The 25199-nt window shown below is 44.3% G+C and overlaps 1 protein-coding gene across 8 annotated transcripts in view; it reads left to right on the top strand.

Annotated features, from left to right (window-relative positions):
- Nucleotides 1-25199, top strand: part of ATP2B3 (ATPase plasma membrane Ca2+ transporting 3) — a 436284-nt gene that overhangs the window by 322794 nt on the left and 88291 nt on the right. For all 8 annotated transcript variants that reach the window (XM_040322885.1, XM_040322884.1, XM_040322888.1 and 5 more), the window contains one exon: nucleotides 17719-17883. In XM_040322885.1, coding sequence (XP_040178819.1) covers nucleotides 17719-17883 — 165 coding nt within the window. The remainder of the gene's footprint in view (nucleotides 1-17718; nucleotides 17884-25199) is intronic.

The following is a 25199-nucleotide window of genomic DNA, read 5'->3' as shown; positions in this document are numbered from 1 at the left end:
ATAGCAGTTTTCCCAGCAGTTTTTCTATGGGGAAAGCCTTCTCTCGGTTCATCCCAAATGTATTCTGTTGGGTTGAGCTCAGGACACTGTAGCAGAGGAACTTAACTGGCCTGCACAAACTCCCTCTTCCATGTCTTTATATACCTTGCTTTGTGCACTGGTCCAAATCATTTGGTGGAGGGGGGATTATGGGGTGGGGGTTGTTTTTCAGGGGTTGGACTTGGCCCCTTAGTTCCAGTGAAGGGAACTTTTAGGGCGTCAGCATATCAAAACATTTTGGACAATTTCATACTCCCAACTTTGTGGGAACAGTTTGGGGACGACCCCTTCCTGTTCCAACATGACTGCACACCAGTGCACAAAGCAAGGTCCATAAAGACATGGATGAGCCAGTTTGTGGTGGAGAAACTTCACTGGCCTACACAGAATCCTGACCCCCAACCCGATAGAACACCTTTGAGATGAATTAGAGTGGAAACTGCAAGCCGGGGCTTCTCGTCCATATCAGAGCCTGACCTCACAAATGCTCTTCTGAAAGAATGATCAAATATTCCCATAGACACACTCCTAAACCTTGTGGACGGCCTTCCCAGAAGAGTTAAAGCTGTTATAGCTGCAAAGGGCGGGGCCAACTCAATACTGAACCCTACGGACTAAGACTGGGATACCATTAAAGTTTATGGCCCAGATCCACGTACCTCGGCGCATCTTTAAGTCCGGCGTAGCATAGCTCAGATACACTACGCCGCCGTAACTTACAGCGTATTTTCCGTATCCACAAAGAATTTGCGGCGTAGGTTACGGCGGTGTAGTGTACTGTGTCGGCGTAAGGGCGCGCAATTCAAATGGATAAGATGTGGTCGTGTTATATGGTAATTCCTACTGACCCCACGTAAATGATGTTTTTTTTGAACGGCGCATTTGCCGTCCGTGGGGGTATCCCAGTGCGCATGCTCAAAATCACGCCGCAAATAGTCAATGCTTTCGACGTGAACGTAATTTACGCAAAGCCCTATTCGTGAACGTTTTACGCAAACGACACAACGGAAAATTTGACGCTGGCCCGACGTAAATACTTAACATTGCGTACGCCTCATAGAGCAGGGGTAACGTTAGGCCGAAAAAAGCCTTACGTAAACGACGTAAAAAAATGCGCCGGACGGACGTACGTTTGTGGATTGGCGTATCTAGCTAATTTGCATACTCGACGCGGAAATCGACGGAAGCGCCACCTAGCGGCCAGCGTAAATATGCACCTTAGATCCGACGGCGTACTAAGACGTACGTCAGTCGGATCTAGCCCAGCTTCAGGCGTATCTTGTTTTGTGGACACAAAACAAAGATACGCGGAGCATCCTAGAAGTTACGCGGCGTATCAATAGATACGCCAACGTAACGGCTTTGTGGATCCGGGCCTATGTGTGTGTAAAGGCAGGCGTCCCAATACCTTTGGTAATATAGTGGGCCAGATTCAAGAAGCTATTGCGCCCGCGCAACCATAGGTTGCGCGGCGCAATAGCTGTTTTGCTCCCGCGTAGCGAATGCCCCTGATTCAGGAACATCGCTACGCGGACTGCAGCCTAGGATATGACAGGCATAAGCCTCCTTATGCCTTCATATCTCAGGCTGCATTCTTGCGTTGTCCGCTAGGGGGCGCGGCCATTGTGATCGGCGTATAGTATGCAAATTGCATACTACCACCGATTCACAAAAGTTGCGCGGGCCCTGCGCACGCAAGGTACGGAGTTTCCGTACGGCGACTTTAGCGCAAGGTTGCTCCTGCTATAGCAGGGGCAGCCAATGCTAAAGTATAGCCGCCCTTCCCGCTCGTGAAATTTAAATTTCACGTCGTTTACGTAAGTGATTCGTGAATGGCGCTGGACGCCATTCACGTTCACTTAGAAGCAAATGACGTCCTTGCAACGTCATTTGCCGCAATGCACGTCGGGAAAGTTTCCCGACGGAGCATGCGCTGTTCGCTCGGCGCGGGAGCGCGCCTAATTTAAATGATTCCCGCCCCCGGCGGGATCATTTACATTAGGCGCCCTTACGCCGGGCTATTTAGCATAGCGCCCACGCAATTTACGGAGCTACTGCTCCGTGAATCGCGGGCATCTCAAAATATTTGCGTGGGCGCAGAGCAAAAATCGTTGCCCTTTGCCCACGCAAATATTGCGCGGATCTACCTGAATCTGGCCCAGTGAATGTACTGGTACTGATTTATAAATACTTGAGAAAAAGAGATTTGTACCATAACAAGCAATTAAATTTTTTGTTTCCTTTTCCCCAGGGAGTTAAAGATAAAGCCTGATTGGTCCCCAAAGGCAACGGCTTCCCTTTAGGTCCACTTTTTTTTATATTTTAGCCCCGGTGTGTGTTGCGTTAATACAGTCTACTACAGGGAGTGCAGAATTATTAGGCAAGTTGTATTTTTGAGGATTCATTTTATTATTGAACAACAACCATGTTCTCAATGAACCCAAAAAACTCATTAATATCAAAGCTGAATATTTTTGGAAGTAGTTTTTAGTTTGTTTTTAGTTTTAGCTATTTTAGGGAGATATCTGTGTGTGCAGGTGACTATTACTGTGTTAATTATTAGGCAACTTAACAAAAAACAAATATATACCCATTTCAATTATTTATTTTTACCAGTGAAACCAATATAACATCTCAACATTCACAAATATACATTTCTGACATTCAAAAACAAAACAAAAACAAATCAGTGACCAATATAGCCACCTTTCTTTGCAAGGACACTCAAAAGCCTGCCATCCATGGATTCTGTCAGTGTTTTGATCTGTTCACCATCAACATTGCGTGCAGCAGCAACCACAGCCTCCCAGACACTGTTCAGAGAGGTGTACTGTTTTCCATCCTTGTAAATCTCACATTTGATGATGGACCACAGGTTCTCAATGGGGTTCAGATCAGGTGAACAAGGAGGCCATGTCATTAGATTTTCTTCTTTTATACCCTTTCTTGCCAGCCACGCTGTGGAGTACTTGGACGCGTGTGATGGAGCATTGTCCTGCATGAAAATCATGTTTTTCTTGAAGGATGCAGACTTCTTCCTGTACCACTGCTTGAAGAAAGTGTCTTCCAGAAACTGGCAGTAGGACTGGGAGTTGCGCTTGACTCCATCCTCAACCCGAAAAGGCCCCACAAGCTCATCTTTGATGATACCAGCCCAAACCAGTACTCCACCTCCACCTTGCTGGCGTCTGAGTCGGACTGGAGCTCTCTGCCCTTTACCAATCCAGCCACGGGCCCATCCATCTGGCCCATTAAGACTCACTCTCATTTCAGCAGTCCATAAAACCTTAGAAAAATCAGTCTTGAGATATTTCTTGGCCCAGTCTTGACGTTTCAGCTTGTGTGTCTTGTTCAGTGGTGGTCGTCTTTCAGCCTTTCTTACCTTGGCCATGTCTCTGAGTATTGCACACCTTGTGCTTTTGGGCACTCCAGTGATGTTGCAGCTCTGAAATATGGCCAAACTGGTGGCAAGTGGCATCTTGGCAGCTGCACGCTTGACTTTTCTCAGTTCATGGGCAGTTATTTTGCGCCGTGGTTTTTTCACACGCTTCTTGCGACCCTGTTGACTATTTTGAATGAAACGCTTGATTGTTCGATGATCACTTTTCAGAAGCTTTGCAATTTTAAGAGTGCTGCATCCCTCTGCAAGATATCTCACTATTTTTGACTTTTCTGAGCCTGTCAAGTCCTTCTTTTGACCCATTTTGCCAAAGGAAAGGAAGTTGCCTAATAATTATGCACACCTGATATAGGGTGTTGATGTCATTAGACCACACCCCTTCTCATTACAGAGATGTACATCACCTAATATGCTTAATTGGTAGTAGGCTTTCGAGCCTATACAGCTTGGAGTAAGACAACATGCATAAAGAGGATGATGTGGTCAAAATACTCATTTGCCTAATAATTCTGCACTCCCTGTATTGATCAGTCCTTCCCGGCAGAGGAATGGAACTATGGCTTTTTTTTTTTTTTTTCCCCTTTTCTAAATGTTTATTTCCAAAATAATGGTTCACAGCATGGAAGCCCTCAGCCAATCAGGCATCTCATTGTTCCCTGCCCACTTCATAAATGAGGAATGAGGCACAACAGGGTGTGTACTGTTACAGCAATAAGGCATGACAGGGCTTCTATTGTGGGCCTGCATTTATACGCCTCAGGTACGTTGTTTTGGTAGGGGCCTGGTGGTCGAATAGCAGCCTCCATTGAGAAGCATAATTGTATGGCAACAATACAATCTCGGTAGGGTACGCTGGCAGCTTAAAAATGGATATGAGGAATTGAAAATATTCACACTTCCCAGTGGAACGTTTGCAATTACAGTTTTCAAAAATGTTAAAATAGTATTAAAGAGTCAGGTTGGAGACACAGCACTTGACGTAAATTCTCTAGGTGAGGAAGGCGAGATCTCCAGTTACAGATTGTACCGGCGACAAGATGTCCTTACAGGAGCTCATGACCGAAGCTTGAAAAAGTTAACCGATGTTTTTTGAAAGCTAAGATAAATTAGCTTTGTTAAAGCAAACCCATCTGGAGAAGATACTGGGCCAGATTCACGTAGAATTCCGGCGGCGTAACGTATCCCATTTACGTTACACCGCCGCAAGTTTTCAGCACAAGTGCTTGATTCACAAAGCACTTGCCTGTAAACTTGCAGCGGCGTAACGTAAATCCGTCCGGCACAAGCCCGCCTAATTCAAATGGGGCGTGTATCATTTAAATTAGGCGCGTTCCCGCGCCGAATGTACTGCGCATGCTCCGTTTTGTAATTTACTGCCGTGCTTTGCGCGAAATGACGTCGCACCGACGTAATTTTTTGAACGGCGACGTGCGTTACGTCCTTTCCTATTACCGTACGACTTGCGCAAAAAAAAAATTCAAAATTCGACGCGGGAACAACGCCCATACTTTAACATGGCTAGTCTAAATATAAGCCATTGAAATAGCATGCGTAACTTTACGACGGGAAAAGCCGACGTAAGAGAATGCGACGAGCGCGCGTAGATTCGTGGATCGCCGTAAACAGCTAATTAGCATACCAGACGTGGAAAACAACGCAAACTCCACCCAGCGGGCGCCGAAGTATTGCATCCTAAGATCCGAAGGCGTACGAAGCCGTACGCCTGTCGATCTTAGCCAAATGCCGTCGTATCTTTGTTCGAGAATTCAAAATAAAGATACGACGCGGCAAATTTGAAAGTACGCCGGCGTATCAGTAGATACGCCGGCGTACTCTCACTGTGAATCTGGCCCACTGATCCTTGTGAAATTCCTTTGAAAGTGCTAGTTGCCTGAAATCATTTGATGCATGCAGGGCCATCTTTAATGTTGATTGGACCCGGGGCAAAAAATGTCTTTGCCCCCCCCATGCAATTTTGCTCTCCACCTGCTCTGAGACATACAATAAATATCAGCTAGACTTAAAATCAGTTTACTGTATCAGATCAGGCAGTGATTGCGATTGGTTGCCAGAGGTTACAGCATATCATTACCACTTACTGACTGGTTGCTAGAGGTTTACAGCACACATTACGGCTCACTGATTAGTTGCTAGAGGTTACAGCACATGATTTCTTCTGGTTGATTGGTTGCTAGAGGTTTTTGTACAGTAATACTGCTCACTGATTGGTTGCTAGAGGGGGGATGGGGCACTACTAGATGGGGCACTACTCCTTCCACTGATACCAATGATGGGACACTATTCCGTACACTGATACCAATGATGGGGCCTTACTCTTCCCACTGATACAGATGATGGGGCACTATTCCTCCCACTGACACCAATGATGGGGTACTATTCCTTCCATTGATACAAATGATAGGGCACTGTTCCTCCCACTAATACCAATGATAAAGCACTATTCCTTCCACTGACACCAAAGATGGGCCACTATTCTTCCCACTGATAAAGAAAATGGGAGATTATCCCTCCCACTAACACCAACAATAAGGCATTACTCCTATAATTAATACCTATTATGTGGCACAAGTCTTACTCCTACTGACCACAGGTGCTATGTATTTTTTTTTACTCCCATTGACCGTACCCCCCAATGTCTGAAAGACAGTACACTGTCCCTTTATTTAAAAGGTTTGGAGACCCCTGCCCTAGTAGAACCTTTTGAGAAGAACAAGCAAGGACGAGCAGGCAGAGGAAGAAGTAAAATACTGAAAAAAGGAGAAGATTGAGAGAAAAAAAAGGGGGGGGGGCAACCACGCTGCCCCTGTTAAGTAGGGAAGTAGGCAGTTCTGGGTTTCAGCAAGTCACAATATATTCTTAGGTTGTTAAAATGACTACTGTGTATCCAGGCCCGGATTTCCCACAAGGCCACCAAGGCCGGGCCTTGGGGCGGCAGGGTGCAGAGGGGCGGCAGTGGCATGGAATCCCCCGACGGCTAGTTAAGGGCGGTAAGTTGCTTTCTGGAATCCGCTCGCTCGTCAACAAGTGATTTCGGCGATGTCACCGCAATCACTTGTAAAATGTGTGCTGCCGTCCGTCCTCCCCTCCCCTCGCCCCCCCCCCCACATACCTCTCTCTACTGGCTCTGTCTTCGGGACTCCGTCCTCCCCCAGGCCACGAGTTTGTCTCCTGTGACTGTCCCTGCCGCCGATGTACACAGTGAGAGGGGTGAGCTGTGCTCTTCCCATCTCAGCTGTGACAGGAGTTCTAGCACAGTGCTAGGACTCCTGTTTTGGAGGTGACAGGGTCAATAAAGAGAACCTGTCACCTCCAATTGCTATCACACAGGGAATTGCTTTCTCCTGTGTGATAGCAATTAAATTAAGTGAAAAAAAATTGATAAAAAAAAATAAGAAATAATAATTAAATTATAATTAAATTATAAAAATAAAAAAATAATTAAAAAGTGAAGAATAAGTAAAATAATATTAAAATAAATAAGAAAATTATACAAAAATAAAAAAAAGTAAACGACAAGCTACAAAATAAAAAAAAGTGATAAAAAAGAAAGAAACAAAAAATATTTAAACTAACCAGTTACCATTCTCTGTTGATTTGGGGGGGGGGGGGGGGTGGATCGGTTGGCAGGGAGGGGGTGCATTGTGGAACCTGGCCTTGGGGCAGCAGCGAGAGCAAATCCGGCCCTGTGTGTATCACAAGAAGGCAAGTAGATAAATCTTTAAGGTCCAGGATCTAGCAATAACCCCAACATTTCTGTAGCTTCTTTTAGTAATACCAGATTCTCGAAAAAACAAACAAAAAAAAACATTGTAGTAACCTTTTAGGGAGAAGGTGAGATTTACTATACTCATTATCTCATTTATCCTGACAAACCGCTGACCCAGTACAGGAAGAGAGGCCAGCTTCCAGCTAGTCACACCAGAATGAACTGCATTAAGTAAGTGAATAAGCAGGAAATTCTTTAATGTCCTCCTAGAGAAGTTAAGGGAACAGCATTAGTTTAATAGGTTAGAAAGTGCCAGTGACTGGCTAATTATGTGGGAAACTTGGTCCCACAACAAAGGACACTTACTTGGGTAGTAAAAGATATGAAAAGAATGCCTTTTTCTTGTCCAGAGTGCCAGAAAATAGTGGGATTGTGGAAAACTCTGTGAAGGGATGATGGGGCTTTGTACCGGTGGGGAAGGCATTTGTCTTCTCATATTTAATGCAGATGGAAGATTTATGGGCGAAAAAGAAGATTCTCATTCTGGTCAGAGGAAAAAGACATGCCCAAATCAGATTCCCATAGTATAGAGAAAAATAATCCTAAAATATTCATATGTAGGGCCAGATCCACATACATTTAGATGGGCGCAGCGTATGTGAGATACGCTACGCCGCTGTAACTTACTCTTTAATTCTTTGAATCCACAAAGAATTTGCGACGTAAGTTACGGCGGCGTAGTGTATTTCTCGGCGCGTAATTCAAATCGGCGAGTAGGGGGCGTGTTTCATTTAAATGAAGCGCGTCCCCGCGCCGAATGAACTACACATGCGCCGTCCCTAAATTTCCCGCCGTGCATTGCGCTAAATAACGTCGCAACGACGTCATTTTTTTAACTTAGACGTAAATTCCGTCCATCCCGATTCACGGACGACTTACGCAAAAAAAAAAAATTAAAATTTTGACGCGGGAACGACGGCCATACTTAACATGGCAAGTCTAACTATACGCGGCAAAATACCAGCTTTAACTATACGCCGGAAAAAGCCGACTAGAGACGACATAAGAAAATGCGACGGCCGCGCGTACGTTCGTGGATCGTCGGAAAAAGCTAATTTGCATACCTGACGCGGAAAACGACGTGAACTCCACCCAGCGGACGCCGAAGTATTGTATCTACGATCCGAAGGCGTACGCCTGTCGGATCGAAACCCAGATGCCGTTGTATCTTGGTTTGAGGATTCAAACTAAAGATACGACGTGGGAAATTTGAAAGTACGCCGGCGTATCAGTAGATACGCCGGCGTACTCTCTCTGTGGATCTGGCCCGTAGTGTCTATATACAGTGCCTTCAAAAAGTATTCATACCCCTTAAAATTCCCCACAATTTGTCATGTTACAACGAAAAATGTGAATGTATTTTATTAGGATTTTATATGATAGATCAACATAAAGTGGCACATAATTGTAAAAAAATTATAAATGGTTTCCAAAAATGTCTACAAATAAATATATGAAAAGTGTGGCGCGCATTTGTATTCAGACCCCCTTTACTCTGATACCCCTAACTAAAATCTAGTGGAACCAATTGCCTTCAGAAGTCACCTAATTAGTAAATAGAGTCCAAGCATGATTCAGGCCAAAGCCGTGTGCAGCACCACGTTTGGCCGGAAGTGGGGGGCGCCGGAGCCGAGCAGAGTCAAACGGTGCCATTCGGAAATGCACGGAAAAGCCAGAGGACAGCTCGGCTGACCTCTGCAAATCTCGGGAACGGAGTCAGCCTAGGTGTCCTCCGGCCTTTCCGGCCGCTTCCGAGGCTCCCCGGCACCCCCAAACCTATGGCTGCATGCGGTATTGCATGCCATTGAAGTCAGTGCGGAACAAATTATTTTCACTTCCATTGACTTCAATGGGGAAACTCGCTTTGATATGCAAGTACTATGGATTACGAGCGGTCTCCTGGAACGGATTATACTCATAATTAGGGATGATCTTCGTATTCGAGTCAAACTCATGTTACGAACCTTTTGGGGCCTTTGTGACAAATTTAAGTGGCGTTTCACGGCCCATAATTCAGCGAGAGCTCCCATGGTGGTCACTAATTGCTCCTATAGCCGCTCGCTGTATCACTCGGCCCCGCCCCTCGGTGCGCCACATCACTGGATGTGATTTAAAGCAGCGCCAGCCAATGGCTGCGCTGTTCCCAATCCATCTGCGCTAGCCAATCAGCGGGCAGGCTGAGCGGCGAAGAGAATATCGGGACCGCACGGGACTTTCGATATTTCGATAAATATCCCCCAAAAATATATAAAAAAATAGTTTTTTTCCTCAGTTTAGGCCGATACGTATTCTTCTACATATTTTTGGTAAAAAAAATCGCAATAAGCGTTTATCAGTTGGTTTGCGCAAAATTTATAGCGTTTACAAAATAGGGGATAGTTTTATTGCATTTTTATTAATTATCTTTTTTTTACTACTAATGGCGGCGATCAGCGATTTTTTTCGTGACTGCGACATTATGGCGGACACTTCGGACAATTTTGACACATTTTTGGGACCATTGGCATTTTCACAGCAAAAAAATCTATTTAAAATGCATTGTTTATTGTGGAAATGACAGTTGCAGTTTGGGAGTTAACCACAGGGGGTGCTGAAGGAGTTATGTTTCACCTAGTGTGTGTTTAGAACTGTAGGGGGGTGTGGCTGTAGGAGTGACGTCATTGATCGTGTCTACCTATAAAAGGGATGACACGATCGATGCAGCCGCCACAGTGAAGCACGGGGAAGCCGTGTTTACACACGGCTCTCCCCGTTCTTCAGCTCCGGGGACCGATCGCGGGACCCCAGCGGCGATCGGGTCCGCGGGTCCCGGTCCCGGAGCTTCGGACCGGGTCGCGGGCGCGTGCCACGGCTGGGTAGATGTACAGGACGTACCTGTACGTGCATCTGCCCAGCCGTGCCATTCTGCTGATGTATATATGCAGGAGGCGGTCGTTAAGTGGTTAATGCATAGATTGCATTAAGGTGAAAAAACATTTTCCTTTACAACTCCTTTAAAGTTACAGTGTGTAGAGGATATATATGCATCCCAGGTGTTGTATATATATTTATACACTGTATAGTATAGCTAGATCAGCTCTTCCTAATTTACTGGCAGGCAGGTGATTGTGCTAGCTGCAGTATTCTCATGTGGTGTACTGCCTGTGTCCTCTGCAGTGTGAACCTAAAGCTACGTGGTGTATGTACTGCCTGTGTCCGCTGCAGTGTGCACCTAAAGCTACTTGGTGTGTGTACTGTCTGTGTCTGTGCTATTTTTCTCAATGATTTTCATCCATATTGCAGGGACCAGACATTACATTAAAGCCGCAAGCATTTTTAAATTACATTTTTCTTATAGTAATCTCATTTTGTGCAGGGACAGTTCTAAACACGTGCCACTTCACAGGCATACTATAGACACCCAACGGGTACGATATTTAAAGTAATTTTTATTTTTATTTTTTCACTTTAAGCATCATTAAAATCGCTGCTCCAGAAAAAACTACCGTTTTTAAAACTTTTTTTTCCATTGATACATGTTCCCTGGGGCAAGACCTGGGTTCTCAAAGACGTTTTACGACAATAACTTGCATATTGGGCTTTAAAATGAGCACTTTTGAATTCGAACGTTCGAGTCCCATAGACTTCAATGGGGTTCCAAATGTTCGCGCGAACGGTCGGTCCGTTCGAAGGTTCTGGTGCGAAATGAACGGGGGGGGGGGGTGTTCGGCTCATCCCTACTCGTAATCCGAGGTTCCACTGTAATAAGTGGGGTCTATTTTTGCTGGCTGCAGAGGATTTATTTTATTGCTTTTCTTGTTATCATTAACGAATACCATACAAAAGCACCACAAAATAAAATGTGGTTCTGTTTTCTCTAAAAGGGCCAGGACTGGGAGGTGGGTAGGGGGTGGAACCAAGGGACAATGCTCGGGGGTGGGTAGGGGGCGGAGGCAAGTAGTGACTCAGAAGGGGGGAATTCCCGCACCCATTCTCTGAGAAAATAAGCCCTGATTAACAGTAAAAATCAGCATTTCGGGACTAACAAAGGTCACTATGCTACTGAACTGGTAGAACTAAGCTCAGCCTGTGCATACATTTTCTTTATAATGTGCTTCTTTTGCCCCGTACACACGACCGGATCTGTCCGCTGGGATTTATCCGCGGATCAGTTCCAGCAGACAAATCCGGTCGTGTGTACGGCCTAGCGGACATTTTTCGGCGGACATTTGTCCAGCCGACCCTTTTTCCAGCGGATAAAAATTTCTTAGCATGCTAAGAAATCTGTCCGCTGGAAACCTGTCTGTCGGACTTATCCAGTCGTCTGTACAGACTCACCGGATAAGTCCGACCGATCCCCATCCCTCGCATGCGTCGAAGTGATTCGACGCATGCGTAGAAGTATTTACCTTCCAGGGTCGCGCACGTCGCCGTGTCATCGTCGCGGCGACGGCGCGGCCACGTCACCGCGTATGTTTTCCGCGGGGATTTTGATCTGATGGTGTGTACAGCCATCAGATCAAAATCCGGAGCAGAAATGTCCGCTGGAAACGGTCCGGCGAGTTGTTTGACAATACAAATGTTTCCTACTCTGGACATGTGTCAACCTTGTTGACAGAATTTTTATCAAGGCAGGTCTTTCTGCTTTCCTTGGGGAATATCTAATTAGAGGAATGTGTTATGGGTGCACTTATCCAAGATGCAACATGAAGACAATAACAGATACTGTTTTCCGACATGAAAGAGAATTGAGGATGAAAAGGCTTCGTGAGTGCAGATATTTCTTCAGGGACAGAAGGCAGGGCATGAAGACATGAAAAAGGAAGAAAAACACTTTCTTAAAGACTTTCTTTTTTTTTTTCAATCGAGAAGTAAAAAGGGAAAGAATACAATTTACATAAAAAAAGTAAAAATTAAATAAAATAATGAGCAACAAACAAATCTGCTTTACAACAGAGACTTTTGGGTCAAAAGCTTTTTGCTTTTTTTTTTTTTTTTGCTCTTTTAATAAATGTGTTTCTTTTGTTTTTTTAGAACAAGTTATATATCACTGACAATTTACACAGTTCTTTACATACTGTACATTTACATAAGTCTCTACCCTTAAAAAACATACAATCTGAGGCCACTATATGCTCTAATACACATACTAGGGCCAATTATTAGGGCCAATATTGCCAACTGTCTTTGGATAGTGGGAGTACCTGGAGGAAACCCACCCAAGCACAGGGAGAACATGAAAACTCCATGCAGGTAGTGTCCAGGTTGGGATTCGAACAGAGACCCTAGTGCAGGCATGCCCAAAGTCCGGCCCGCATGCCAATCGTAGCCGGCGTTCAGGACGGCCCGCCTGGTCAATTTGACATGTTTGTCTTTTGTGGCCCCCAACGAATCCCCGAGTGCCGGGTGCCACAAGAGAAATACATGCTGGCTGCCTTGGAGGAGGCAGCACTGCCGATAAAACCAGAAATTCTCCTGTATGTCTGTCGGTGCTCGTCCCGCCCCCTCCCTGTCTCCTCCAATGCTGCAGATGAATGAATCGGGCTGCAATGGTGAGTCTGCATTCAGGGCAAGGGGGGTGCTGCATTTATGGCACTTGTGAGGCTGTATTGATGGGCAGTGATCCTTATTTTGATTCACAGTTCTTTATTTAAAATGTAATATTTTTTAAAGTAAAGGTGCGTGTTATAGCCGATAAATACTGTATATCCAAATAACACGCCTGAGCTCATCCCTTCACCACACACAGCCACAAAGGCAAGAGAATTCTTGTCGGGCAGTGTATTAGTGCTTGATCGAACACACTTAGACCGAATTTTAATGGTTCACAGAATCTCAGGCAAAATGGTCGGCCCTCGAGCATGTTCACTTCATCAAATCTGGCCCTCTTTGAAAAAAGTTTGGACACCCCTGCCCTAGGGCATTGTGCTGCCCAATTACCTTGTATTGAGTTGAAAAGGAAATATTGTATAATAGGGACTTTTGTGAAACCATAGCCTGGTAAGGCTGTGTGTTTCCATCCCTAGGGACTTGCATTGATGAATTTTATCCAGCTTTTTTTTTTTTCCGTAGGCCAGTATTTATGTTTTTTGGATCCTCCTCTTTAAGTGTTTCCTTGTCCATGTATATGTCTCTTTTACCGCATAGTTGAAGTGCTTTCTCCATCTTGTTTCTTGGTCTGTTCTGTCCTGCTGATGTTGTGTTCTTTGTTACCCTTACCCTTTCTGGTGCCCAGGTGTCCAGCAATATTGCACTTTTGTGGTTGCTTTTTACCCTCCAAGACACATTTTTATGACAGACAAGGGTCAGTGTGGAAAGATTTGTTGGAATTCCATTGGGAGCTCGTGGTCACCATGCATAATACCTTTACCCTTAAAAGGTTTTCCTTAGTTCTTCTAAAGACTAATACAAATATTTAATTTATCAATACACAACTAAACAGAACACCTATCTAATAGTCCAAAGACAGTGTGGGTCAGTACAGTATATCCAAGACAATTATAACAAACAATCGTATAGATATAAGCAAAGCACAACTTCCATGCAGACCCAATACGTCAATGGAGTCACAGACCCAACAAGTCTATGGTTTCACAGACCCAACAAGTCTATGGTGTCACAGACCCAACAAGTCTATGGTGTCACAGACCCAACAAGTCTATGGTGTCACAGACCCAACAAGTCTATGGTGTCACAGACCCAACAAGTCTATTGTTGCAGACGCAACAAGTCTATGGTGTCACAGACCCAACAAGTCTATGGTGTCACAGCGGGATTTTAAGGGCAAACAAAAAAAACAAAAGTTTATAAAAATATAATTTATTAGAGAAAAATTTTATATTTTCTTAAAAGAGAATTGATTATTAAGAAAATATGAATTTTTAAGAAAATATAAGATTTTTCTCTAATAAATTATATTTTTTATAAACTTTTGTTTTTTTTTGTTTGCCCTTAAAATCCTGCTGTACGGGGGGGTACTTATGCCCTTTCGGTAGTAGTGTATTTAGGTTTTGTGCTGCCCCAGGCCTGACTAAACTCCTGCACCCCCTAATTTAAATATGACCCACCCCTTCCTGTCAAGGCCACACCCCTAGCTGTTTAAGACCTGCCCTGAAATGTTCGAGTGGGAACACTAGTTTTGAGGGCCTTGGGGGGCAATAGATTCCCTCAATTTGCATAGATTTCCTTTCACTTCCTGTTTGGCTATGGGGCAGGAAGTGAAGGGAAATCTCTGCAATGGGACAGGAATGGTAAAAAATAAACTGACCAGAGCTATAACCCTCCCTTACTCTATCCAAAATAAAAAAAAAAAGTGTTGCCTATAGTTCTAATTCGAAGAAAATTTCTGATAATTTTATGGAGAGGACTAAGAAGATATAACCATGCCAATGGTGCAGCAGAAAACATATAAAACAGTGAAGAAGATTTATGGTCCAGGACGATGGGACAGTCAAAATTAGAAGCGCCCCCCAGTTGCGGAATGCCAACCGCTGGCATACTGGAAGCAGTTTTATGGGGGCGCTAGACTAATTTGCCTAACAGTGTAGCGCAAGCCTGCAGGAACACTTTCTGTGCTGCCCACCTGCAAAGTGCTGCCCTAGGCCTGGGCCTTGTTGGCCAAGGCCAGGATAGAGCGTTGCCTTTCAGGGTTTATTCCTAGTGCTTAATCATAAGACCTCAGGAGCTTAAAGAGGCACTATCGCAGAGCATTCATTTCAACAACAATCTACCCATAGGTTTATATGTGCATTTAATATGTTTTAAGAATGAATTTACCTGTAAAAGCCCCCCTCCTTGTGTAGGCCTAAGACTGCTGCTGGGTGCCGACATCTTGAATATGATGTCAGCAGCCCCAGCTGACTAAGAGCTGCCTTTTAAATGACAGTCTATAGCACCCGTCCTTAACCGTTTTACCTTAGATGAACCCTTGAAATACTTTAGCAGGGGTTCCCCAAGACCTGAAGTCATCGTGGGTCAATGGGCACAATGCCCCTCTTACGCTGGTGGTCAGATTACCATCCTTCCACACAGCTAAGTAGATCAGCGGTGTCATGCCACAGGCTCAGCCATGTGGATTCAAAGATATCTAGGCTTCATCAGATGGGGGGGGGGGGTCACAGCACAAATAACTTCTAGCAACCTCTGGAGGAACCTTGGTTGAGAATGGCTGCTCTTTAATATTCCTTTTCTCTCCTTCGGCAGTTACTAGGTTATGCAGTTATGGGAAGGATCAGAGGAGATGGCCCAGCACAGAGAGAATTAGACTCTCCCAGAAGAAGGAGAGGAATATGCCATGCAGAAAGGGCGGTGGATCGGTGACTGTGCTAGGAAATCAACTTTTCCTGGACTGGATGAGTTGCCTAGGAAATTCAAGGGCACATTGTTACATAGTTAGTCAGGTTGAAAAATGACACAAGTCCATCCAGGTCAGCCAAAAAATAATAATAATCACACAATCCCATACAAGGCCCACGGCCGGTCCCGAGGAAGGCGAAAAACCCCAACAGAGCATGATCCAATTTGCTACAGCAAGGGAAAAAAATCCTTTCTGATCCCCCGAGAGGCAATTGGATTTTCCCTGGATCAACTTTACGTGTAAATGTCAGTACCCAGTTATATTATAAACATGTGGAAAATAATCCAGGCCTTTTTTAAAGCAATCTACTGAGCTTACCACAACCTTCTCTGGAGGGAGTATATACCACATTTTCACAGCTCTTACTGTGAAGAATGATAAATAATAATAAAAGTGCAGCGCAAATAAAGTCCTTGACTGAAGAATCAAGAATTAAGATGACACCCAGTGAGATAGCAAAAATCTTCGGCAAATGTGATGATCTCCTCCACCAATATAAGAAGTGCCTCCTTACCAGATGAGTTAGACCATATAGTGGTCAAAGACAGCTTGTTCTAACCATTAGGGCTCTTTCACACATACGGACAAACGGTTTGTTTATTACAAGGCCGTTTACGGACTTGTAATGTATCCCTATGGGATTGCAGACGTTAGCGGATGATGCATCCGCAACCATCCGCGTCCGCAAAGATCCGCTTTTGCAGACGGAAGAAAACCCTATTTTTCTTCCGTCCGGCGGAACGGATCGGATGAATACGGACACGCGGTCCGTATTCATCCGATTCCCCATAGGGGAGAGCGGAGGAGAGACAGGACGGTCTCTGCACTGTGTGCGGGGACCGCCCTGTCCGCCGACAGCTCAGCGGGGATTTACGGAGGAATCTCCGCTGAGCCAAACGGGCTAACGGAGCGGATCAATTACGGATCCGCTCCGTGTAAAAGAGCCCTAAGGGAGATGGTGTAGTGGAGTCCAATGCAGCAGTGAATAGTAGGTCCAATGCGGAATAAAAAATAAAAACACGTTCTAAGTCTAAGGTTCCTCTGAACCCGGGTTGGACTCTTGGGTGTGTGGAAGAACCTTTGATGCGCATCGGATAATTAAAAGCCACTCTGTATTATGGTGGATTTCAACTAACACTGGTTTTTTTGTCACACAGCATATTTATGCATTCATCATTAGGAAACCCCCCTGCGGTGCAACCAATTACAGCAGGACACGATGTTTACACAATACAATAGCATGTTAGGTTTCAAACAACACATATACTATTTTGCCTGCAGGTAATTCTATTGTCTTCAGTAATGATACACTAGCTTCAGGTAATCTGGTATTTCCTAAAAACAAACACATTCTTGTTATGTTTATGGTGCTAACTGTAGGCTACAATGTTATCAAACTAAGTTACTGTAAATGCCATCTACACATTCTTCTGCTATCTTCTCTACGTAGGCATACAAATAAATTATTTCTAATTTATTCTAGTTAAAACATAAAGGGGTACTCTTTCAGAACCTTACACTAAGTGTAGACTGTATTTAATCCAGGGAAAGGTAAAAAACAGCACTTCACCCTTTTACAGTCAGTCTGGTATGTCTGCAGACAATCTGCCAGAAAACAACTGGCCAGTAGGCGATAGGCAATGTAAAATAAAATAAAAACTCGGAGCAACAGCCACGAGCAGCAGCAGAAAAGGACGGGGGTGACGTCACAGGAAAAACTCCTCCCCCGTACGCATGTTACGTCCAGATTGGACTTCATCAGCAAACTTACTGTGAAGAAACCTTTCCGTATTTGGAGATGAAATCTCTTTTCCCTTCAGACGTAAATGCCCCCTTGTCCTCTGTGATGACCTTAAAGTGAATAACTCAACACCAAGTTCACTATATGGACCCCTTATGTATCTGTACATGTTGATCATACCCCCCCCCCCCCTTAATCCCCTCTTCTCAATTATTGGGCATGAGGCAATCATCAGTTCCTGCACCAATATAGGTCCCATTCTCTCACACTTCTTGAAAAGTGAGCTACAATTTTTATGTCTCCATTTAACATACCCCTAAATATTGGAAGGTGGAAGGTGTGTGGAGTCATTGGAATGTGGTCTACTGTTCCTTGGTCTTGTAATTTAAAATAACATTTTTGTGGTTCTCCTTTAGCTAAAAAGCAGGATGGAGCGGTTGCCATGGAGATGCAGCCACTGAAGAGCGCAGAAGGTGGAGAAATGGAGGAGAGAGAGAAGAAAAAGGCCAGCATCCCAAAAAAGGAGAAGTCCGTGTTACAAGGGAAACTTACCAAACTGGCTGTTCAGATAGGAAAAGCAGGTAAAATGGGCTCCTCATCAACTATGGTAAATGCAACATGTACAGATGTATGGCCGGCAGCCTCCTAGAGGCTCATTCTTATATAGTATAGCTATATTTGTTCTTGAAGTCATATTGTTGACTATGGCAGCTACAAAATTGTGTATTTAAAGCCAAAACTTTTAATTTTGGAATACAGTGTTGAGTTACCATGTACTTTCTTTAACCTGGTGAACATTGACAACGGGACAAAAAGTGATAGAAAGTCCAAAATTTGGATTTGTCACCAGAACAGGAGGTAAAGGGAAATCCTTGAGTTGGGAGAATTATTCCAGTGATAACTATCTAAGAGGAGAATTCCCTAATTTTGGAGATTTTCTCTCATTTTCTGTTGTGTCTACGTTTAGGGACATAAAATAGCAGAAAAAAAACAAACATATTTTGACTTTAGATATACTTGAGTTTAACATGACAGGTAAATCTTCCAGGCCAATGTGTTTTAAATGACAGTGATTGATTGTCCACCAGAGAATGTTTGGTGAAAGTCACATTTAAAAATAGACCCCTTGGGTCTTGTGTAACAAATATGTCTGAAAGCAAAGTGACTTTCCAGTTCTGATTTATTCTGCAGAGGTTAGAGAATAAAAAATAGAACTTTAATTGTTATGGGCAACATGGTTGCCCTTTCATACCTGTGACACAGCCGAATTTGAGTCAAAAACTCCACACAAGACCCTCTTTGAGGGATACATTTGCCATACAAGGTTTTCTTTGAAGTATAGGCTCTTTGAGGGATAGGCTTCACACAAGATCTCCTTGGATGGATAGGCTCCACACAAGAACTCATTTGAGGGATGGGTGTCAAGCAAGACCCTTTTTGAGTAATAGGCTCCACACGAGGTCCCCTATGAGAAATAGGATCCACACAAGGCTTCTTTCGAGGGATAGACTCAATATGAGGCCCACTTTGAAAAATATGACCCACACAAGGCCCCTTTGAGGAATAGGCTTTACACTGGGCCCCCCTTGAGGAATAGGCTCCACACAAGACCCTCTTTGAGTGATATGCTCCACAAAAGGCTCCCTATGAGAGATAGATTACACATAAGGCCCACTTTGAGAAATAGGCTCCAAACAAGGCCTCCTTTTGAGTGATAGACTCAATATGAGGCCCACTTTGAAAAATATGACCCACACAAGGCCCCTTTGAGAAATAGGCTTTACATAGGGCTCCCCTTGAGGGATAGGCTTTACACAGGGCCCCCCTTGAGGGATAGGCTCCACACAAGACTTCATATGAGAGATAGAATACACATAAGGCCCACTTTGAGAAATAGGCTCCAAACAAGGCCTCCTTTGAGGGATAGACTCAACATAAGGCCACCTTTGAGGAATATGACCCACACAAGGCCATTTTGAGGGATGGGCTCCACACAAGACCCACTTTGAAACACAGGGTCCACACAAGGCCCCCTTTGAGGGATAGGCTTTCCACAGAATTAGTTGTTTTCTATCAACCGATCTTTGATTTGTCTTTAGTCTAAAGCCATTTAATCTTGAAAAAACATCTGTGTTATCTAAATTTAATATGACTAACATGTTTTCCTCATATCCTGGAAACAGGCTGGGAAAAAAACGTAGATACTGCAGAATGAAAATTATCTTGTTTTTCTCTAGTGCAAAACTGAATTTCTTTTCCTTGTAAGTCTAACAAGTCTAACAATAATGCTTTTTTCATGCTTAAGCTAATATAGATTCACTGTTGCAATTTTTACTTCAAATATATAGAAAGTATTTTTGTCTACAAATATATTTGATGAAACACACTACTTTAAATGTATAAAAGAAACACAATGTACTCAAGTAGGAGACATATTTGGCGACCCTAAAATTGGACTCTCAAGTACAGCAAGTACTGGCAAATTGATAAATGGTGCTGTCATCTATAGGCTTTATGAATATCCAAGCTTCATCAGCACACCATAATAGAATTTTTGGCAATTTGCGATGTTTCAGGCCTTAGATGGACCCCTTTACCAAGCAAACCATATCTTTGCTTCACCTTGATGTGCTGGCGATGCATGATCAACACCAGCACACCTATTAGGTGCTAAGATTGATGATGGATATTGCTAAAATTGGACCGGAACCTGAAGAGGGCTGTAACTATATGCAAAGGGCACCATAGCAAAATATGATGTTTGTGGGCCCTCAAAAAAAAAAAAAAACATGTCCTCACTCTTCAGCATTTAAACTTGACCATAACACGGCTGTTTTTTTAGGCAATTTTGACTGACCACTTAACACCACCTGTCAATCTCCAGAACGATAGAATGCATCATCGGAACTTATCACTAATGCCGCACACAGACAATCGGACATTCCGACAACAAATCCGTGGACAGATGTTGGCTCAAACTTGTGTTGCATACACACAGTCAAACAAATGTTGTCGGAAATTCCGAACACCAAGAACGCGGTGACGTACAAGACGTACGACGAGCCGTGTACACATGATTAGAATTTCGTTGTCGGAAAATTTGAGAACCAGCTCTCAAACATTTGTTGTCGGAAATTCCGACAGTAAATGTCCAATGGAGCCTACACATGGTAGGATTTTCCGACAACAAGCCCACATCGAACATTTGTTGTCGGAAATTCCAATCGTGTGTACGCGGCATAACAGTTTTTATTTTAAGCTAGTAAATAGGGTGGTGGTCATTTGTCTTGATGCACTGGATTTTGTAACCAAAAGCTGATTTGGCTGGCTCTGCACGTGGTGTGTGCGAACACGCAGGAGCTCATCCCTAATAAAGACACTGATATCTGATATCTGATAGAATAGGGATGTCTGCCATGAAGATATAGTACATATGCTGATGTCAATTCTGAGCACATATTAACCACATACACTATTTAACCAACCATTTGTGGACACCTAACCATCACACCTATATTTGCTTGTGGGCATCACTTTCTAAAACCTTCGCAGTTACAAAAGCTTCCACTCTTCTGGCATAAACAAATGACAGTCTTTTGGCATAAAACGGCCTCCACTGTTTTGAATAAACATCCTGTTTATAAGAAAGGCATCCTGTAAAACAATATCACTATTGTTGGGTAAGGGCACAGAAGTGCCCGATGTAGTTTCCTTAGTTTCCTTAGTGTCCAATTAGCCATCTTTCCCAAAATGCCCCATACTGGCAGGGGCAGGGTTTGCACTACCTCATCTTGGTAACACCCCACTCATTACTCTGGGGACCTCTGGAAGCTACTTAGTAATCTACAATGGCTATTCTCACTACAAGGGGTCCTGACCCTAACTATGACGACACCTAGAGGCTTCTTTTCCAAGATGCCTCCCACTGGCAGGGGGCAGGTTTGGTGCTACCTCACCTTCTATGGTAACACCCCACTCATTATTCTGTAGATTACTTGGAAGCTGCTAGAGGTCCCCAAAGCCAATTCTCACTACAAGGGATCCTGACGCTTACTATGGTGACACCTATTGGCCAATTACCTTTGATTCAAAGATGCCCCACACTGGCAGGGGCAGGGTTGGCACTACCTCACCTTCTATGGAAACATCCCACTCATTACTAGGTAGCTGCTGGAAGTCCCCAGGATAATCTACAATGTCTTTTCTCACTACAAGGGATCCTGACCCTAACTATGGTGACACCTAGTGGTGAATTAACCTTCTTTCCCAAGATGCCCCACACTGGCAGGGGCGGGTTTGACACTACCTCACCTTCTATGGAAACACCCCCTCATTACCCTGGGGACTTCTAGCAGCTACCTAGTAATCTACAATGCCTATTCTCACTACAAGGGATCCTGACAATAACTGTGGTGACACCAAGTGGCTTATTTCCCAAAATGCCCCACACTGGCAGGGGCAGCGTTGGCACTACTTCATTGTCTATGCTAATACCCCACTTATTAATGTGGGGACCTCTAGCAGCTACCTAGTAATCTATAAAGCCTATTCTCACTACAAGGGATCCAGACCATAACAATGGCATCATCTAGTGGTCAATTAACCTTCTTTTTCAAGATTTCCCGCACTGGCAGGGGCGGGGTTGGCACTACCTCACCTTCCATGGTAAAACCTCACTCATCACTCTGGGGACCTCTATCAGCTAATTAGGCAACTACACTATCTATTCTCACTACAAGGGGGCCCTGACACCTGGCGACACCTAGTGGCCAATTGAGGGAACTATACCACATATTTCTTTGCCCTTACTATTTCTTACCTGTTCGGCAGGCGACGACTCCAATCTTTGCTGCCTTCCAGTGTTATGGCTGACAATGATATTCAACACTTCTAAGGCCCCGTACACACGACCGAACATGTCTGCTGAAACTGGCCGGCGGACCAGTTTCAGCAGACATGTTCGGTCGTGTGTACGGCCGACCGGTCAGGTTTCCAGCGGACATTTGTCCAGCCGACCGTTTTCCGGCGGACAAATGTTTCTTAGCATGCTAAGAAACATGTCCGTTGGAAGCCTGTCCGTCGGATATGTTCGGTTGTCTGTACAGACTCACCCTACATGTCCGATCTGCCGCCATCCCGCACATGCGTCAAAGTGATTCGACGCATGCGTGGAAGCATTGAACTTCCAGGGCCGCGCACGTCGCCGCGTCATCGTCGCGGCGACGGCGCGGCCACATCACCGCGTATCGTGTACGCGCGGATTTCTGTCTGATGGTGTATACAACCATCAGACAGAAATCTCCAGGCGGACATGTCCGCTGAAAACGGTCCGGCGGACCGTTTTCAGCGGACAGTCCATCCGTCTGTACGAGGCCTCAGTGTGTCAAAAAGTGTACTCCTTGCCACAAATTGTGGTTCCATATTACTACTGTCTGCCACAACCAGAAATGGTGTAGCTCTAGGAAAGAATAAAAAATAAGAGTAGCCGCCTGCAGTATGGTAAAGGTATTAATACTTTTTTTATTTTTTATTCTTTTACAGAATGCCTGTATTTCAGCTTGTTTATTCAAGTGACAGGGTAACTGTGTTTTGCCTAGAGCTCAACTTTCAAATTTCCTCTAGAAAGGGCTTCAGCCTTTGCAAATATGGAACAACACTGATGGTGCTCTTTATACTTAAACAATAGAACAATACACGGGCGCTGTACATAGTGGGCCAGATCCACATACAAGTAGAACGGCGCAGCGTATCAGAGATACACTACGCCGCTGTACCTTACCTGGCGTTGTTTCGAATCCTCAGCGAGTTCGCGCCGTAAGTTACTGCGGCGTAGTGTATTTCTGGCAGCGGATTTCAAATTGGGCGTGTTGGGGGCGGGTTTCATTTAAATAAAGCGCGTCCCCGCGCCGAATGAAATTTGCATGCGTCGTCGCAAAATTTCCCGCCGTGCATTGCGCTAAATGACGTCGCTAGGACGTCATTTTTTTAACTTAGACGAGAGTTACGTCCATCCCTATTCACGGACGACTTACGCAAAAAAAAAAAATTCAAATTTCGAAGCGGGAACGACGGCCATACTTAACATGGCAAGTCTATGTATACGCTGCAAAATACCAGCTTTAACTATACGCCGGAAAAAGCCGACTACAGACGACGTTAGAAAATGCGACGGCCGCGCGTTCGTTCGTGGATCGTCATAAATCGCTAATTTGCATACCCGACGCGGAAAACGCCACCCAGCGGACGCTGAAGTATTGCATCTTAGATCCGAAGGCGTACGAAGACGTACACCTGTCGGATCTAACCCAGAAGCCGTCGTATCTTGTTTTGAGGATTCAAAACAACGATACGACGCGGGAAATTTGAAAGTACACCGGCGTACTTCGTCTGTGAATCTGGCTCAGTGCGTTCAACAATACACAGACACTGTACATAGTGCTTCCAACAATACACGGACACTGTACATAGTGCTTCCAACAATACACGGACACTGTACATAGTGCTTCCAACAATACATGGACACTGTACATAGTGCTTCCAACAATACACGGACACTGTACATAGTGCTTCCAACAATACATGGACACTGTATATAGTGCTTCCAACAATACACGGACACTGTACATAGTGCTTCCAACAATACATGGACACTGTACATAGTGCTTCCAACAATACACGGACACTGTACATAGTGCTTCCAACAATACATGGACACTGTATATAGTGCTTCCATAGGTGTAGAATTTATATGACTAGCCCACATAGTCAGCCTGGTCTCAGATTTTACTATATTTTTCAAAAGGGCAGCCGACTAATTGACTATCCTTAATAGGCCATATCAAACCGACAATTCTGCTGCTGTTGACACATTGCTAGCAGTAGAATCGCTTGGGGGAGTCTTGTACTTATCTCTACAGAATTGTTCCATAGAAACGGATAAGCGGTCTTCTAGCAATCCTGTTTCCGGGCGAGTTGTCACCCGTGGGGTCACTCACTTGAACCATCGCTGTTACTATCTCTGCACTCTCATCATTTATTGTAGCAATTTGGACAGAATTATTCAGCATTCTACTGTGTCTATTCATGATTGGTTGATATTTAGCTAAACATTATGAAATGTTCTACATGATCTATCTCAAACAGTCAATAGTTGTTCTGAAATCACAAACATGCCATTTGGTGGGCAGCGTAAAGTACATCTAAACCTGAGAACCAAATTTGAATATGTTTCAGATTACTATCTCTTGAATGTGGTGGCTGCATTTGTTTTCTTACTGCAAGTACAGAAGAATACTTGTTGACCCTGCCAGAAATCCAGTGTCCTCGTATGCACTGAACTGATGTCTCAAACAATGTAATATGTTTTCCCAGCTGTTTGTGAACTACAAAACACCTATCATCTATGTAATAGAGAAGAGGACGGGTTTGTAGTCCAATCAGGAGTGATAACACTGCTACTCTATAGATACAGTGCACTTGGATAAAAAGGAAGGTGCCCCGCAGTGTCCACAGGAATGTGACCTCTAAAATCTGGTTCATGGATCTTTATTTAAAATTAGAAACATGTATATCAAGCCTTACGCGTTTCAGAGGAACAGACTCCCCCTTCTTCAGGGCTGTTGCTGCCTTCTATTCGGTGGGAACAATTCCCATGAATGGTTATGTTGGAGCAAGGTTTCTGAATGGTAGGATGCTGGTATCTGGCTGCCTATACAACAAAAGCCGGCATCCTGCCATTCAGGAACCTTTAGGTAGATTCACAAAGAGTTAGGCCGGCTTATCAGTAGATAAGCCGACCTAACTCTGAATCTACACCGGCGTTTGTTTAAGTGTATTCTCAAACAGAGATACACTTAAACAAAGCTAAGATAGGCCGGCTTGCGCCGTTCTATCTTTG

This window comes from Rana temporaria, chromosome 9, assembly GCF_905171775.1.
Source record: "Rana temporaria chromosome 9, aRanTem1.1, whole genome shotgun sequence".
NCBI lineage: Eukaryota > Metazoa > Chordata > Amphibia > Anura > Ranidae > Rana > Rana temporaria.
This window is presented reverse-complemented; position numbering and strand designations above follow the sequence as displayed.